This window comes from Oncorhynchus clarkii, chromosome 19, assembly GCF_045791955.1.
Source record: "Oncorhynchus clarkii lewisi isolate Uvic-CL-2024 chromosome 19, UVic_Ocla_1.0, whole genome shotgun sequence".
Lineage (NCBI taxonomy): Eukaryota > Metazoa > Chordata > Actinopteri > Salmoniformes > Salmonidae > Oncorhynchus > Oncorhynchus clarkii.
The window spans coordinates 26622397-26636994 of NC_092165.1; the positions used below are offsets into that span (position 1 = coordinate 26622397).

The 14598-nt window shown below is 45.9% G+C and overlaps 2 protein-coding genes across 2 annotated transcripts; both read left to right on the forward strand.

The window, feature by feature from the left end:
- Positions 1–466: 466 nt before the first annotated feature.
- On the forward strand, positions 467–2111 carry LOC139374184 (myc target 1b). The gene is made up of 2 exons (XM_071115197.1): positions 467–688; positions 1316–2111. The coding sequence occupies exons 1-2, from the start codon at positions 634–636 to the stop codon at positions 1891–1893; spliced, it is 633 nt and encodes a 210-aa protein (XP_070971298.1). The 5' UTR covers positions 467–633; the 3' UTR covers positions 1894–2111.
- Positions 2112–4878: 2767 nt separating this feature from the next.
- On the forward strand, positions 4879–14209 carry LOC139374185 (tubby-related protein 4-like). Its single transcript, XM_071115198.1, has 15 exons — positions 4879–4937; positions 5217–5486; positions 5761–5889; positions 5997–6158; positions 6586–6766; positions 7042–7149; positions 7219–7382; positions 7719–7943; positions 8218–8452; positions 8704–8848; positions 9090–9234; positions 9445–9538; positions 9671–9814; positions 9988–13598; positions 14093–14209. The coding sequence occupies exons 1-15, from the start codon at positions 4920–4922 to the stop codon at positions 14207–14209; spliced, it is 5748 nt and encodes a 1915-aa protein (XP_070971299.1). The 5' UTR covers positions 4879–4919.
- Positions 14210–14598: the final 389 nt, after the last annotated feature.

Below are 14598 nucleotides of genomic sequence, written 5' to 3' on the forward strand. Positions count from 1 at the left end.
TGCCACTGCAGTTAACGAAGTTTTAGAGTTTAGGGAGCACAACAATTGAAGGAAATCCCATCAGAGGCTGTACACTTGATAGTGTTCACTGCAGACGTTCCATTGGATAGTGACGTTTTGTTAGGTTTGCTTATTATCATACATATCTCTTGTGAAACACTTGCAAAACACTTGGAAACATTGAGATTATTGTGTACACTATATCCTCACTGCCTCTATCACTATACCTTAGACAATATACCCTTAAAAACACTCTATATAACATGAAAAAGGCTCCTGATCTAAAAGTCACAACGTTGCCATTCAAATACAAGTAAATTACAGTATTTCATAACAGAGCCAAGAAGCCATTGTTCAAGAGGAACATTGATTGTTCATTAATCAAGAGGAAATTATGTCAGAGGAAGCAGCCTTGTTTCCCAAAGTTCTGCCCCAGGCAGATAAGAAAAGCACAAGCTAATTTTAAAAAGTAGAGAGAGAGGCAGGAAGCATGACAGCAACATTTCCACTATTGCAAACAAAACAGACAGGAAGAAATGGACCAAGCAGACAGCCTGTCTTGAAAAGAGTCCAGTTCAATGTGCTGCAGTGTTCTCAGTTTGGATGTGAACTACTTTTCTTTTCGTTATTATAATGGCGTTCAATGAGACAAATCCATTTCTGGATATACTAAAATCATTTAATATTGGTAAGAATTTTAAGCCTGCCTTTTTTAATGTGTTTATTTTTCATTAAGGGATATGAGTATTCTATATTTAAATGACTGCATTAGTCTTATATAATACTACTACTACTAATATATGCTATTATGCAGACGCTTTTATCGCTTTTATCCATACATTTTACGTATGGGTGGTCGCTGTAAGCAAACCAACTACCCTGGAGTTACAAGCACCATGCTCTACCAAAGGACCACTCAACTTCTGTTTAGTTCTGTGTTCACAGTACATGTGTTATCATGTTATCTGAATTTTACCTACAGTCCGTCCATTAAGTGATATGAGACCATCTTCGAGTAGTCGATTTACCACAGTCGGTTTTTCATTTGTGAAAATGTAAATTGTGAACCATGGAAGCAATCAATTTGCCAAGGAATGTATACTGGCATTTTGAATCTGAAAACTAATTTATCCAACAAGTGAGTTCTTTGCCACTCCATTTTGATCAACCCCAGCAGGCAAAACTGGTTGCAATGATGTCATTACAACCAAATATCAACTTGATTGTCCTCAGTATCATTTCACCTCAAATACGGTGACATTAAATTAGGGAAAATCTAAAAAAGTTGTCTAATATCTTCCTCCTTTTCCTCCAGGGAACCTAGTCCTAGCCTTCTGTCTGTCCATGTTGTTGGGCCTCCTGATTGGAGCGCTGATCTACATCCTCCTAACATGGCTGTCGAGACGCAGAGCATCCACCCGGATTACCAGGCGTCCCAAACAGCAGCACCGCTCAGCCACCTCCCAGCGCTCACACAACCCCATAGCCAACTGCCAAGGCCTCTACCGGAGCACAGTGTTCGACCGGCACAGCGACAACAGCCTCGGAAGAGGTATTCTGAGCCTATATAGACAACCATCGGTGGAGCCGGTTGGCCCACTGGGGAAGAAGACCAGCTCAGGATCATCCACCTTCCGACCAGTGCCCAAGGGCAGCAGGATGGGTCAAGGTGACGGGGCTGAGGGTGACACTAACAACCAGGATACCTTGCTTCTTCATGACACTACTGCCAACAATTCATCAGCAGTAGATACTGCCTCCCTCATGCCAACTCAACCCCAACGGAATTCTTTTTGGTTGGGAAACAGCAGTCTTAAAGGGTTCCTGCCCACACAGACTCCTCCTCCCACATATGACAGTGTCATCAATGCCTTTCAAGAGACATGCACCTGATGATGTCACCATATGCTGCCTGGGATACATGGGTTGACTGGTTATTACAGTATAGGCTTTACTACTGGGGGCCTTTGGAAGAGATAGGGGCTCTGTCTTATGGAGAACTGTTCAGTTTTGAGCAAGATGACCTTTGGTCCTTCTTTGGGCCATCGTCCACCCTGCCTTTTATTCAGTCTACTATCTAAGAAATCTAAATAAATAGATTGTGCTCTGACTGACCATAGGTTATGTTTATGTTGAAGAACGGTGTGTATCCCAATGGAATCTATATAAAAGAAGATGAAGGTTCGAGAGGATTGTCTATTATGGCCCACGTTTCTGTGATATGTTGATAAAGTTGTTAATAAAGTTGTAATTATTATCCAGTCTTATGTGATCTATCTACATGTTATACATCTGAACGTTTATGTGATATGTCTGTAGAGAAGAGGTATGATTTTCCATAAAAGCAACATCACTTTAAAAAATAAACTCAGCAAAAAAAGAAACGCCCAGGACCCTGTATTTTTCAAAGATAATTCGTAAAAATCCAAATAACTTCACAGATCTTCATTGTAAAGGGTTTAAACACTGTTTCCCATGCTTGTTCAATGAACCATAAACAATTAATGAACATCACACCTGTGGGACAGGTACAGGATGGCAACAACAACTGCCCGAATTACACCAGGAATGCACAATCCCTCCATCAGTGCTCAGACTATCCGCTGATTACGTTCAGTCTAAGAGGCTGGACTGAGGGCTTGTAGGCCTGTTGTAAGGCAGGTTCTCACCCCACATCACCGGCAACAACGTTGCCTATGGGCACAAACCCACCGTCGCTGGACCAGACAGAACTGGCAAAAAGTGCTCTTCACTGACGAGTCGCGGTTTTGTCTCACCAGGGGTGATGGTGGATTCGCATTTATCGTATAAGGAATGAGCATTACACCGAGGCCTGTACTCTGGAGTGGGATCGATTTGGAGGTGGAGGGTCCGTCATGGTCTGGGGTGGTGTGTCACAGCATCATCGGACTGAGCTTGTTGTCATTGCAGGCAATCTCAACACTGTGCATTACAGGGAAGACATCCTCCTCCCTCATGTGGTACCCTTCCTGCAGGCTCATCCTGACATGACCCTCCAGTATGACAATGCCACCAGCCATACTGCTCGTTCTGTGTGTAATTTCCTGCAAGATAGGAATGTGTTCTGCCATGGCCAGCGAAGAGCCCGGATCTCAATCCCATTGAGCACGTCTGGGACCTGTTGGATGTGAGGGTGAGGGCTAGGGCCATTCCCACCGGAAATGTCTGGGTACTTGCAGGTGCCTTGGTGGAAGAGTGGAGTAACATCTTGCAGCAAGAACTGGCAAATCTGGTGCAGTCCATTAGGAGGAGATGCACTGCAGTACTTAATGCAGCTGGTGGCCACACCAGTTACTTTTGATTTTGACCCCCCCCCCCTTTGCTCAGGGACACATTATTCCACTTCTGTTAGTCACATGTCTGTGGAACTTGTTCAGTTTATGTCTCAGTTGTTGAATCTTGTTAAGTTCACACAAATATTTACACATGTTAAGTTTGCAGAAAAAAATGCAGTTGACAGTGAGAGGACGTTTCTTTTTTTGCTGAGTTTATATATTTCTGTTTTGTTGCAAAATGATTTCTGATTATTGCTGGAGAAATATCTTCATCTGTTCATCATTGATATTTTATTTTCTAATCAACGGATTTTTCTCTGCAAGTAGCATGTCTTTGGGTATTGGTATTGGTATTCACGCTGCGGGTCTCAAATCAAATAAAAAATCAAATGTATTTTTCTCAGAAGATTGCTATATCACACAGACATGTTTTCTGAGATATTGAACGCTTCTCCGGGATTTGTGAGATCTGATGATCGGCGCAGCGTGACTACAATGAAGTCAACCTGTAACGCACCCAATGTAGCCGACATGGCAATGAAAACTACATGGCAACCGGCATTAAAGGCGCACGGAGCGTCAGCAGAAAGCAGCCTGGCAATCTATGGTGGACTGCGCAGATGAAGGATATGGCAGCGACCTTATATTTGATCAAGTGAGTTCTGCATCTTGTTCGTGTTGGTGTCCTGCATATTTTGTCAGAATTGGAATTGGTCAGATAAAGGGCAACGAGCAAGTGACATCATCCTTTTTATACTCCACTGATTCAATGTCAACGAATAGCGGTGGATGAGGGTGATTGATTACGTTCAGTCTAAATGTATTTTCATTCACTACGACAGGGCGATTTGATTGATTCATTGATTATCCATCTTATTGTAAATATGGAAAATATAGCCGGTGGATACTGGACATATTGTGGGGTGGTGGGTTATTTATTTCGCGTACTGCCATTTAAGGGATGATTCTTATTCTGTCTATTCATTGAAATCTACAAGTTTTATTGAATTAGTATCGTGTTAATGACGTAACAGACTGACGTTCTCCGTATCTATGGAGACACGAAGGCAAGAGTGTTCGGTTCAGAATGTTCAATGCAGTGTTGCATAGAGACCAGGATTCTAGACATTCCCATGTCATAGCTGAGAGTAAGATACGTTTCAAGGTTGATGCACTGAATGGACAAGGCAGTGCTTTTCCTGTTTAAAGGCTGCACCCCTTCGATGGAATCTATATAGGCTATGGATAACTTGGAATAAAAAAGCCACATTTATTCTTTAGCTTTTTCTTTTTATTTGACACAGACTGCATATATCCATACATCAAACTGCATATATCCATACTGTAGCTACAGTATTTCCGACACTTGATTGGAATCACTTCATGAAGACACAGGCCTATTGAATAGACCTGCCATAGGCCACCATGTAATCAGGATGGGCATTTCAAGACATGAGGACCAGGTTGTCTCCATGTAGTAAACTGAATGCTGTGTGATGCTCTGAATCTTTTCAGTGATAGATTTTCTCCATCTGGGAATTAGGAAATATCTCACTCTTTAGTGCACCCACCTTCTGAATGGAAACATGGACACCACCTGCAAAGGAGGAATTGTAGTCAACAATGTCCAGGAACTATGAGGTGAGTAACATGTAGGCTATTATAATTCTATTATATGTTACATTACCTGGTCATACATTGCCTAGTAATGTTGAGTTATGACTTGACTGTATTGGATGGTTTGCTAGGCCTACCTCTTGCAGAAACAACCTAAGCACATGAGCCTACCTAATAATCCAGAATAAAGAGTGATATAAAAACACTAACGAAAAACAAAACCAAAAAATCAAGTCAGTCAATGATACCCTTGAAGAAAGACACCAACCTCCACTATATTCTCCTCCTCTGCTTACCTCCAAGCCTGGTCACTCAGTAGGGATGTTGGCTACTGTGGAACATGGTCCCATCCTCTGCAGCGACTCCAACATCCTCTGCCTCTCCTGGAAGGGCCGGGTCCCCAAGAGCGAGAAGGACAAGCCGGTGTGCCAGCGGCGCTACCATGAGGAGGGCTGGCTGGCCACAGGGAACGGGAGAGGGGTGGTGGGCGTGACGTTCACATCCAGCCACTGCAGGAGAGACAGGAACACTCCTCAGAGAATCAACTTCAACCTGCGAGGACACAACAGTGAGGTGGGTCTTGTTATTTTTTTTCCGAAACTGCGTTTATTTGCAGAATTTAATAAAAAATGCCCTCATATAAACACCCAGATTTAATCTGACAATCATCACAAAAGAGCATTTTGTGTTAGTATAAAATAGGCGATGTAGAGTAGGTGGAGGAAGTGGACTGTTTTGTACTTTCTCTCATTCAGCATTTGAATATGAATTGTATTCCACTTTCACATTCCTAGAGAGCCCCCTATGTTCGTGGAGTATAATAGCAGTTGCATACTTCCCTTTGCAGGTTGTGTTGGTTCGTTGGAATGAGCCCTTTCAGAAGTTGGCCACGTGTGACATGGAGGGAGGCATCTTCGTCTGGATTCAGTATGAGGGACGGTGGTCTGTAGAGTTAGTGAATGACCGTGGTGCCCAGGTACGATATTTTACTATATTTTTATTGGGAAAGATAATGTATTGGTGAAAACATTATGTAATGCTGGAAAGATAATATAATGGATGCATTTCTAATCTCTCCATAAGGTGAGTGATTTCACATGGTCCCATGATGGCACTCAGGCCTTGATCGCCTACAGGGATGGGTTTGTCTTGGTGGGGTCAGTCAGCGGACAGAGACACTGGTCCTCAGAGATCAACCTGGAGAGCCAGATCACCTGTGGCATCTGGACACCTGACGACCAACAGGTAGGTACACCTGAGCTAACCTGGTTTCTGGCTGAACCTAAACAAAACATTGAGCATTTATTGCCCTTTTACAAACAAATAAGATACATATTATAGTATTGACCTTTTTGTTACAGGCAAACAATATATGAAATAATCTGTTGGTTTCGGGGACACAGATTTAGCCTTGACTAAAAAGCATGCTCATTTGAGATTCTTGTTGTTCTTCTTGTATGTCTATTGCCTGTCCAGGAGATGTACTTGTACATCAAGCTGCCTTGTTCTGAAGAAAAATTTGATAGGCTCCCTGCCCTTATGGGCTGTTCTGGCTCGGACACAGTTTACTTACTCTTTGTCTAGGACTAGGTTTAATCTTTGTCCAGGAGACCACCCCTATTGATGTTTTCTCTCAGAAAATAAGGATTCCTGCCAACTGCCTTTACTTCAGGTGTTGTTTGGTACAGCCGACGGTCAGGTGATAGTGATGGACTGTCATGGTCGCATGCTGGCCCATGTCCTGCTACACGAGTCGGATGGCATCGTCAGCATGTCATGGAACTGCCCCTGCTTCCTAGTGGAGGACAGCACAGAAAGCGACACCGACTCTGATGACAATAACCAACCTCAAGGTAAGATACTGTAATAATGATAATGCAAGGTAGTGTGGTTATTTAGATCATTTAGGCACTGATTCTATGGGCACAGAGAGTGACGCTGCGTCTTGACAATAACCCAGCTCAAGGTCACACATTGTAAACAATCAAGCGAGAGAGAGAACATCCCTGTCTTGTACCGCTCTCAAACGTGAAAAAAAGAGATGTGATAACATTTTTTACCTCTACTGTGAACACTATGATCATGCACATTAGCCAGGAGGCTAATGTGTTTATTTCTCTCTCCCAAGTGCGTATCCTGAAGCCCCTTCTGACCGTTAGCTTCATATCAGGCGACATCAGTTTGATGAACAACTACGATGACCTCGCTCCTACCGTCATCCGCTCAGGACTCAAAGGTAATGACTTTTTCAATCTTAAACGTGTGGGCGGACCGAATGTGTTGTGACTGAGCTCCTCCTGTTCAGATGTGGAGGTCCAGTGGTGTTCTCAGGGGGACCTCCTGGCGGCAGCTGGGATGGAGAGACATGGGCTCCCTGGAGTCCCCTCTGACCCTATCGTGAGGAACGCCCTGGTCAAATTCTACAACGTCCAAGGAGAACATATCTACACGTTAGAAACACCTGCCCAGGTGAGCTCCCCTCTTTGATTCACTTTTCTGAAATGTTATTGTGTGATATTTACAAACTGGTTGTAATTTGTTTGTGATGGCATAATTTCAACCAGTTTTTGCCTTCTGGGTAGGTCCTCTAACACGTATAAGTCAAATTCTATAAGTCATCTGAAATCTTCAATGAATAACTACAATATTAACAGAAAGTATACTTGACATGAAATGCACTGTCGCCGCACTTCCAAGTCTCGTTCAGTGGGCTATGGAGAAAGCCAGAAATCAAGGTTCCGTAGAATGTGAATACAACAGAACAGGGCCGACTGGGAACCTGCCTTGTCAACCTTTGCCTTGCAGCGCCCCATCACCACTATCTGCTGGGGCCACAGAGACTCTCGTCTGTTCCTGGCGTGTGGCACGGCGCTGTACGTGGTGCGGGTGGAGCACCGGGTGGCCAGCCTGCAGCTGCTGTGCCAACAGGGCATCGCCAGTGCCCTGCGGGAGGAGAGGGACGTGGGCAAACTAAACATGCCCTCCTTACTCTGTTCCTATGTCACAACCGCCTTCATACCCACCATCAAGGTAAAATAAGCTTTATTCAGTTGGCTACTGTAGGTTATTATCTGAGCTCAAAGCCATCTGGACTTGTTCATTTCAAAATGACAGGACCCCTTGGTCGTAATCCTTCAATGTTTGTAGATCGGTAAGGTGCAGGGGATATGCTGGAAGCTCCATCACTACCCTGAGTGTACCTATCCAGATCCTAACGATCTAAAGGGGTAAGGGCCAAGGGGAAGGGGTAGGGGTAGGGAGCGGATTGGAACCAACTGTTAATGCTTTTCTCTTGTTTCTCTAGCCTCCTATTCCTGATCCCAACAACATCCGGGACTTTGTCAGCTACCCCACAGCTGGTAACGAGAGGCTGCACTGCACCATGAAGCGAGCGGAGGACAACCCAGAGGCAGGGGGACCCTGTTACACCCTCTACCTGGAACACCTAGGTGGTCTGGTGCCCATCCTCAAAGGCAGACGCATCAGCAAGCTACGGCCAGAGTTCATCATCATAGACCCTAAAACAGACAGCAAAGCAGGTGGGATTGGCACAGAAAAATGTTATAATGCACTTTCAAAAATAGTTAGTATGTTACACACAAACAGCTCATTTTAGACCGGTATATCATGATGAGTTGGGCAACCCTACTATTGTGTGTTCACACAATTGTGTGTTTTTTTCCTGAAGTTCTACTGTTCTGACCTGTTTATAGAGGTGGAGTCAAATATGATTTTTTTTATTTGTTTGTTTGTTTATTTGCTTGTTTGTTGTTGTTTTTTCCCCCTCCAGATGAGGTGTGTGTGAATGCTATCATCTCCTACATGACTGACAGCTGTAACTGTTCGGACTCCAGCGACATTGAGTTGAGTGATGAGTGGGTCGGGAAGAAGTCCCCTAAACTGTCCAGAGGAAACGGGTCACCCAAGCTTTCCAGGTATCTTTCATTACGATGGTCTGGACTCTGGAAGAGTGAGGTTATAAGACTAATGTTTACCATATTCAACCCTAATCCTAACCATTACCTTTAGTAGCCGATCCATGTTATACAAAAAGTTCAACCTTCTTCAATAGGTCATACTGATCATTTTATTTGTTTCAAATGTTATTTGTTCATCATTTTAAATTGGTCTATTTTGCCTTTGTTTGCCGCTTGTTTTGGTTGTTGTCTGGCATAGAAGGAACATGGAATCTAGAAAATCTCCCAAAATGTCTCGGGCTAGTCAAGAAGGCCCACGATCACCCCGGTTACCAACAAAGAAGCCACCAATTCGATCTCCCAGTTTGACGCGTCGAGAGATGTCCATGGATGGAATCCCTGAGGTATTGTCTGAATATGTGGAACATTGGTATAGTGGTTCTTTAGTGGTTAGGGGTTGAAATTGTGGTTTCTGCATGTTTAGATTTAGCCACTTCTGTGCCCAAAAGTTAACCGGGTATAGTTAGCTGGCTAGCTCATGCAATATTTGGTTCTGGGATCTGGATCATTTTTTACATAATAAAAAATATTAATCTATTTGCTTGATTTCACAGCATAATTATCTTGCTCAAGTCACGTCCAATATTTGGGGGACAAAGTTCAAAATCGTTGGACTTGCTTCTTTCCTACCTGCTAATCTTGGTGCAGGTAAGATCACCAACATTTGGAGGGAAAAACACAACCATATTTTCAGTATTTACCTTATTTTTTATTATTCCTTTATGTTGACTACTCCATTTCATTCCAATTTGATTGTAGAAATGTTTTCCTCTGTTTTAGTTATCTATAAGACCAGTTTGCTGCATCTACAACCAAGGCAGATGACAATCTACCTTCCGGAGGTGCGGAAAATATCACTTGACTTCATGAGCCTGCCTGTCTTTAACCCAAACGTCTTCAGTGAGGATGAGGATGACTTGCCTGGTAAGTCATGAATGAATGAACAAATAAACAAACTAACAATTCATTGATACTGGAATTAAGTATCAAGTGCAAGTTTACATGAATTTCGGTTGGATGTTGACTTCTGTTTAGTAATGGATGTAGTACAGAACAATACCTAAAGTTATTGGAATATTCTTTGACTTGTCTTTCAGTGATGGGACCATCTGGAGTGACAAGTGACAACCCTCCCTGTACGGTCAACATCCCCATCGCACCCATCCACAGCCCTGCCCAAGCCATGTCCCCCACTCAGAGCATTGGACTGGTCCAGTCCCTGCTGGCCAATCAGAACATCCAGCTGGATGTCTTGACCAATCCCACGGCTACGGCTTCAGCTGCAGCGGCCGCTGCAGCAGCCTCGGCCTCTATTGCAGGGCCTGATCACGGTCAGAATGCAGTAGCGGCACAGTACAGTGGGACTCTAGGAAGGTACTCCAACCCAGGACAGGTGATCTTTAACAGGCTAGAGATAGGTCCCCTCCTAGCTGGAACACTGCCTCCACCTCTGCCTCCACACCACCCCCCTCAACAACCTCAACAACAACGTCCTCAGTCTCAACAGACACACCAACAACAGTCCAAACAACCACCGCAGATACTAACCCAACAGCAGCAGCAGCAACAACAACAGAGAATGCAACAGCATCAACAACTACAGCACCAGCAACAGCAGATTCAACAACAACATCAACAACTACAACAGCATCATATACAGCAGATCCAACAGCAGCAGCAGCAACAGACTCAGCAGCACCAAGCACTGCAACAACAGCACCAACAACAACAGGCAGCACTGCAACAGCAACAACAGCAGATCCAACATCAGCACCAACACTTGCAACAACAGCAAATCGCTCAGCAGCACCAACAGATGCAACTGCAGCATGAGCAAATGCATCAGCAGCAGCAACAAATGCAGCAGCAACAGCAGCAGATCCGACAGCAGATTATAGAGATGAGGCAGCAACAACAGCAGCTGCAGCAGCAACATCAGCAGATACAACAGCAACACCAACAGATGCAGAGGCAGCACCAACAAATGCAGCAGCAACTGAAGCTGCAGATCACCTTGCCCCCTCCGCCTACTGGCTATCCCACCATCTCTCTGCAGCAGTTCCAGGTACTGCAACAGATACCCCACCCCAGTGCAGAGTTGGGACCAGAAAGAGGAGAGCAGGGGCATACTCAGAGCCATACTCTGGGCAGGCCAAGTCTACCGCGATCCAGGCCTCCATCATTCATTGATGTAGACAGCTTACGGTCCAGACCTCCTTCCTTCATCGAAGCAGACACATCAAGATCTAGACCACCGTCATTCATCGACATAGACACAATACGGACTAGACCTCCTTCTTTCATTGATGCAGATACAGGTACATTGCGGTCTAGACCCCCGTCGTTCCTCGATGCAGACTCCTCCCGATCCAGACCTCCTTCATTCATAGACACAGACACACTACGTTCTAGACCTCCTTCCTTCCTCGATGCAGAGACTTCCCTTGAGATACAGATGAGGAAGGTGAACCCTCCACCACCCTACCCAGGAACCATAGTGTCTGCAGCCACCGCCACAACCTCCACCGCTCCTCAGACCCTCATCACCAACTGTGACAACCCCAACATACTGGTCACAGCAGACCCGTGTCTGAAGAAAGACGAGTTCTCACTCCACCAAGTTGGTCTCCAGTACCAGATGGGATACGAGAGGATCACAACCTTTGACAGCAGTGGGAATGTAGAGGAGGTGTGTCGCCCTCGCAGAAGACTCATAAGCAACCAGAACACCTACTCTGTTCAAGGCATGGGAGGTTCGGCCACACTTAAAGTCACCTCATCGTCTGACAGTAAGAAAGTCCAGCTTCCTTACAGCTCAGCGACTCTAAGCCGCCTCTCTGTGCCACGATACTCCATACCCAGCAGAGACCCGCCCCCCTACCCAGATCCAGCCAATCAGGTTAACATTAACACAACGACACTTTCTCCTCCCCAGCGCATGGACAGTAGTCACATGATTCACGCCACCTTGCGACCTGACCGGCGAGACGTGGAATCTCGCCTGAAGGTGTCCCAGATGGTTGACGCTTCAAGGACTCTACCAACCAAGTCTAAGATCAACAGTGCGGCCCTAGCACTCTCTTACCAGCAGAGGGTGCCCACGGCTCTGTATACCTGCACTCAGTGCAGCAGCAACAGCAGCAGCACCAGTGTCAGTGTTAGTGGTGGTGGTAGTAGCAGCAGTGGCATCGCAGGAGGCACTGTAGTGCGACAGGATTTCCCACCAGGAAAAGGTGCTCATCACAGCACCATCATTGTTCACTCCAAAAGCACTTCGTCTCAAGCTTCTCAGTCATCTTACAATCTGCTGAGTCCTGTTGATAACAGCAGGGATAGGACTGTGTATGTGAACTCTGCCTTTACCGAAGACGAGACATTAAGTCAGCAGTGTCGTCACTTGACTCTTGGGGAAGTTAGTTTGACACTGAAACGTCCTCCACCATACCAGTGGGACCCAAACACTGCAGAGGAGTTCTGGATACCCCCAGAACAGACTATCTTAGCTCCTCCTCCACCACCAACACACAAACCACCCCCTCCGATCATCTTCAGCAATGCTCAGCATCTGGACATGACACGGCTGCCTTTTGTACTCTCAACAAAACCTCCCAGCAGCCCAAGTACTGTTACTTTCCCATCAGGTTACCAGATCTCCATGTCACCTTTCCCTCCAGGGGTTGGTCAGGATGGATCCCCACTCCAGTCCATGCAGAGCCATCCACCACCCTGCCCTCCCAACGAAGTAGTTGCTCCAGTCCCCCAGTTTGCCCAGCAGGACCCCAACCTGGTCTTGCCACCTGGATACCCTCCCAGCCATTCCAACCTAGCTTGCTGCCCTCTGCCCCCGATGTACCCAGGGGCCGCCTCCTGTGCTGGGCTTCAGCTGCACCCTGTTAGCCTGCACCCCTGGAACCCATATAGCCTACCCATGCAGGACCTGTCAGGCTCTGCCACCCTCCCCAACAAGTCTCATCAGGTGTTAGAAAAGCCAGTCCTCTCCCCACCTCCTCCTGTTGCTCCCCCCCCACAACCTCTTACACTTCCTCCTCCTCCACCAACCGAGCTGCCGAAATCCAAAAGCCCTACAGAGGAGCTGGCGGTATCTGCCAGTAGCTTCCAGGAGCCGTCTTCTCTAAACGAAAGCCCCGTTCCAGACCGACAGGGGTCCGACATGTTCAGCAAGAAAAGTCGTAAACGTCTAGACAGCCGAGCCGAGGCGGCAAACATGACCACCGTCTCAGAGGGCAAATCCAAAAAGGAAGGGCGCGCCCTCTCCGATTTCAACTCCCTCATCTCCAGCCCCAGGCTTGGCGGCAGGGAGAAGAAGAAACTCAAAGGCCAGAGGGAGCAGCTGAACAAAACCAAGAAGCTCAACAGGACCAGCACCAACAGCGAGTTCCAGGACAGTTCGGAGAGCGAGCCCGAGCTCTTCATCAGCGGAGACGAACTGATGAACCAGAGCCAGAGCTCCAAGAAGGGTTGGAAGAGTAAGAGAAGCCTGAGGATGGCCAGTGAACTGGAGGAGATTAAGTGCAGGAAGGCCAATGAGAGAGAGGATCGTGGGCTGGGCAGCCAGGGATTCATCTATGTCATGGCCAATAAGCAGCCACTCTGGAATGAGGCCACACAGGTCTACCAGTTGGACTTCGGAGGACGAGTCACTCAGGAGTCTGCTAAGAACTTTCAGATCGAGCTGGACGGGAGACAGGTAAAATTTTGCTTCCATTATTTACAGAAACCTAGATACATTGTAAAAAAAGAACCACCTATTTAGAATTTAGAATGGGAAATCTGTTTGCGGTTGCTTTAAATATAAGTTTAGCTTCCAGTCTCTCTGGAGGCCTGGGTTCAGTTCCCACCACTGCCACCAACTGTCACATTGCCCTGTTTATGGCTGAGATGAGTCAGCACTCAAATTGAACTTCAGGCAGCAGTGGCACAGCCAGAAGTTTGTTGGTGGGTGGGCCTGCAGAAATGTGGGTGGGCCAATTATTTGTATTTATTTTGTATTTTTGAGGGGGTTGGGGAAAGCAACTGCAATTTTACACATTTTGTCATGGGGATATTTTCACAGCTAATCTCATGCTATTCTACAGATTTTGCCAACAGGCCCACCCAGGCCCACCTATGCCCCACAGATGTGATGCAAACAGGCCTTCCTTACAGCTTTGTTCCTGTCTCTTTTCCCCTGTTTTTCTACAGGTGATGCAGTTTGGCAGAATCGATGGGAACGCATATATCCTGGATTTCCAGTATCCTTTCTCAGCAGTGCAGGCCTTTGCTGTGGCCTTAGCCAATGTTACTCAAAGGCTGAAGTAAGAGACTGCTCTAAACCAGTGGTGTAGTGGAGGATATTTTGTGCAAGTGTTTACCTACCTTTTGCGGAAAAATGCATTGAAAGTATAGGGAGCATTACATTACTCACCGCAAATGGCGATCAGTGTTTACCCACCTGTGTTTTTTTTACCACTACGTCACTGGCTCTAACCCAACGTCGCATATGTGTTCGAAAAAAAGGAGGAAGGGAGGCGCTGCTAAGGTACACAATAGTAGATTGTGGGGTAAATGAATAGGATTCATTAAAATGCCTTTTATTTGTATGGCATGTTCAATGGAAACAAAGTTTAGAAACGCTGACATGTGTGTCATATACAGTATATGGCTCTGTTACAACGTACTCTGATGCAAAGTGACAGAATAATCAGAGA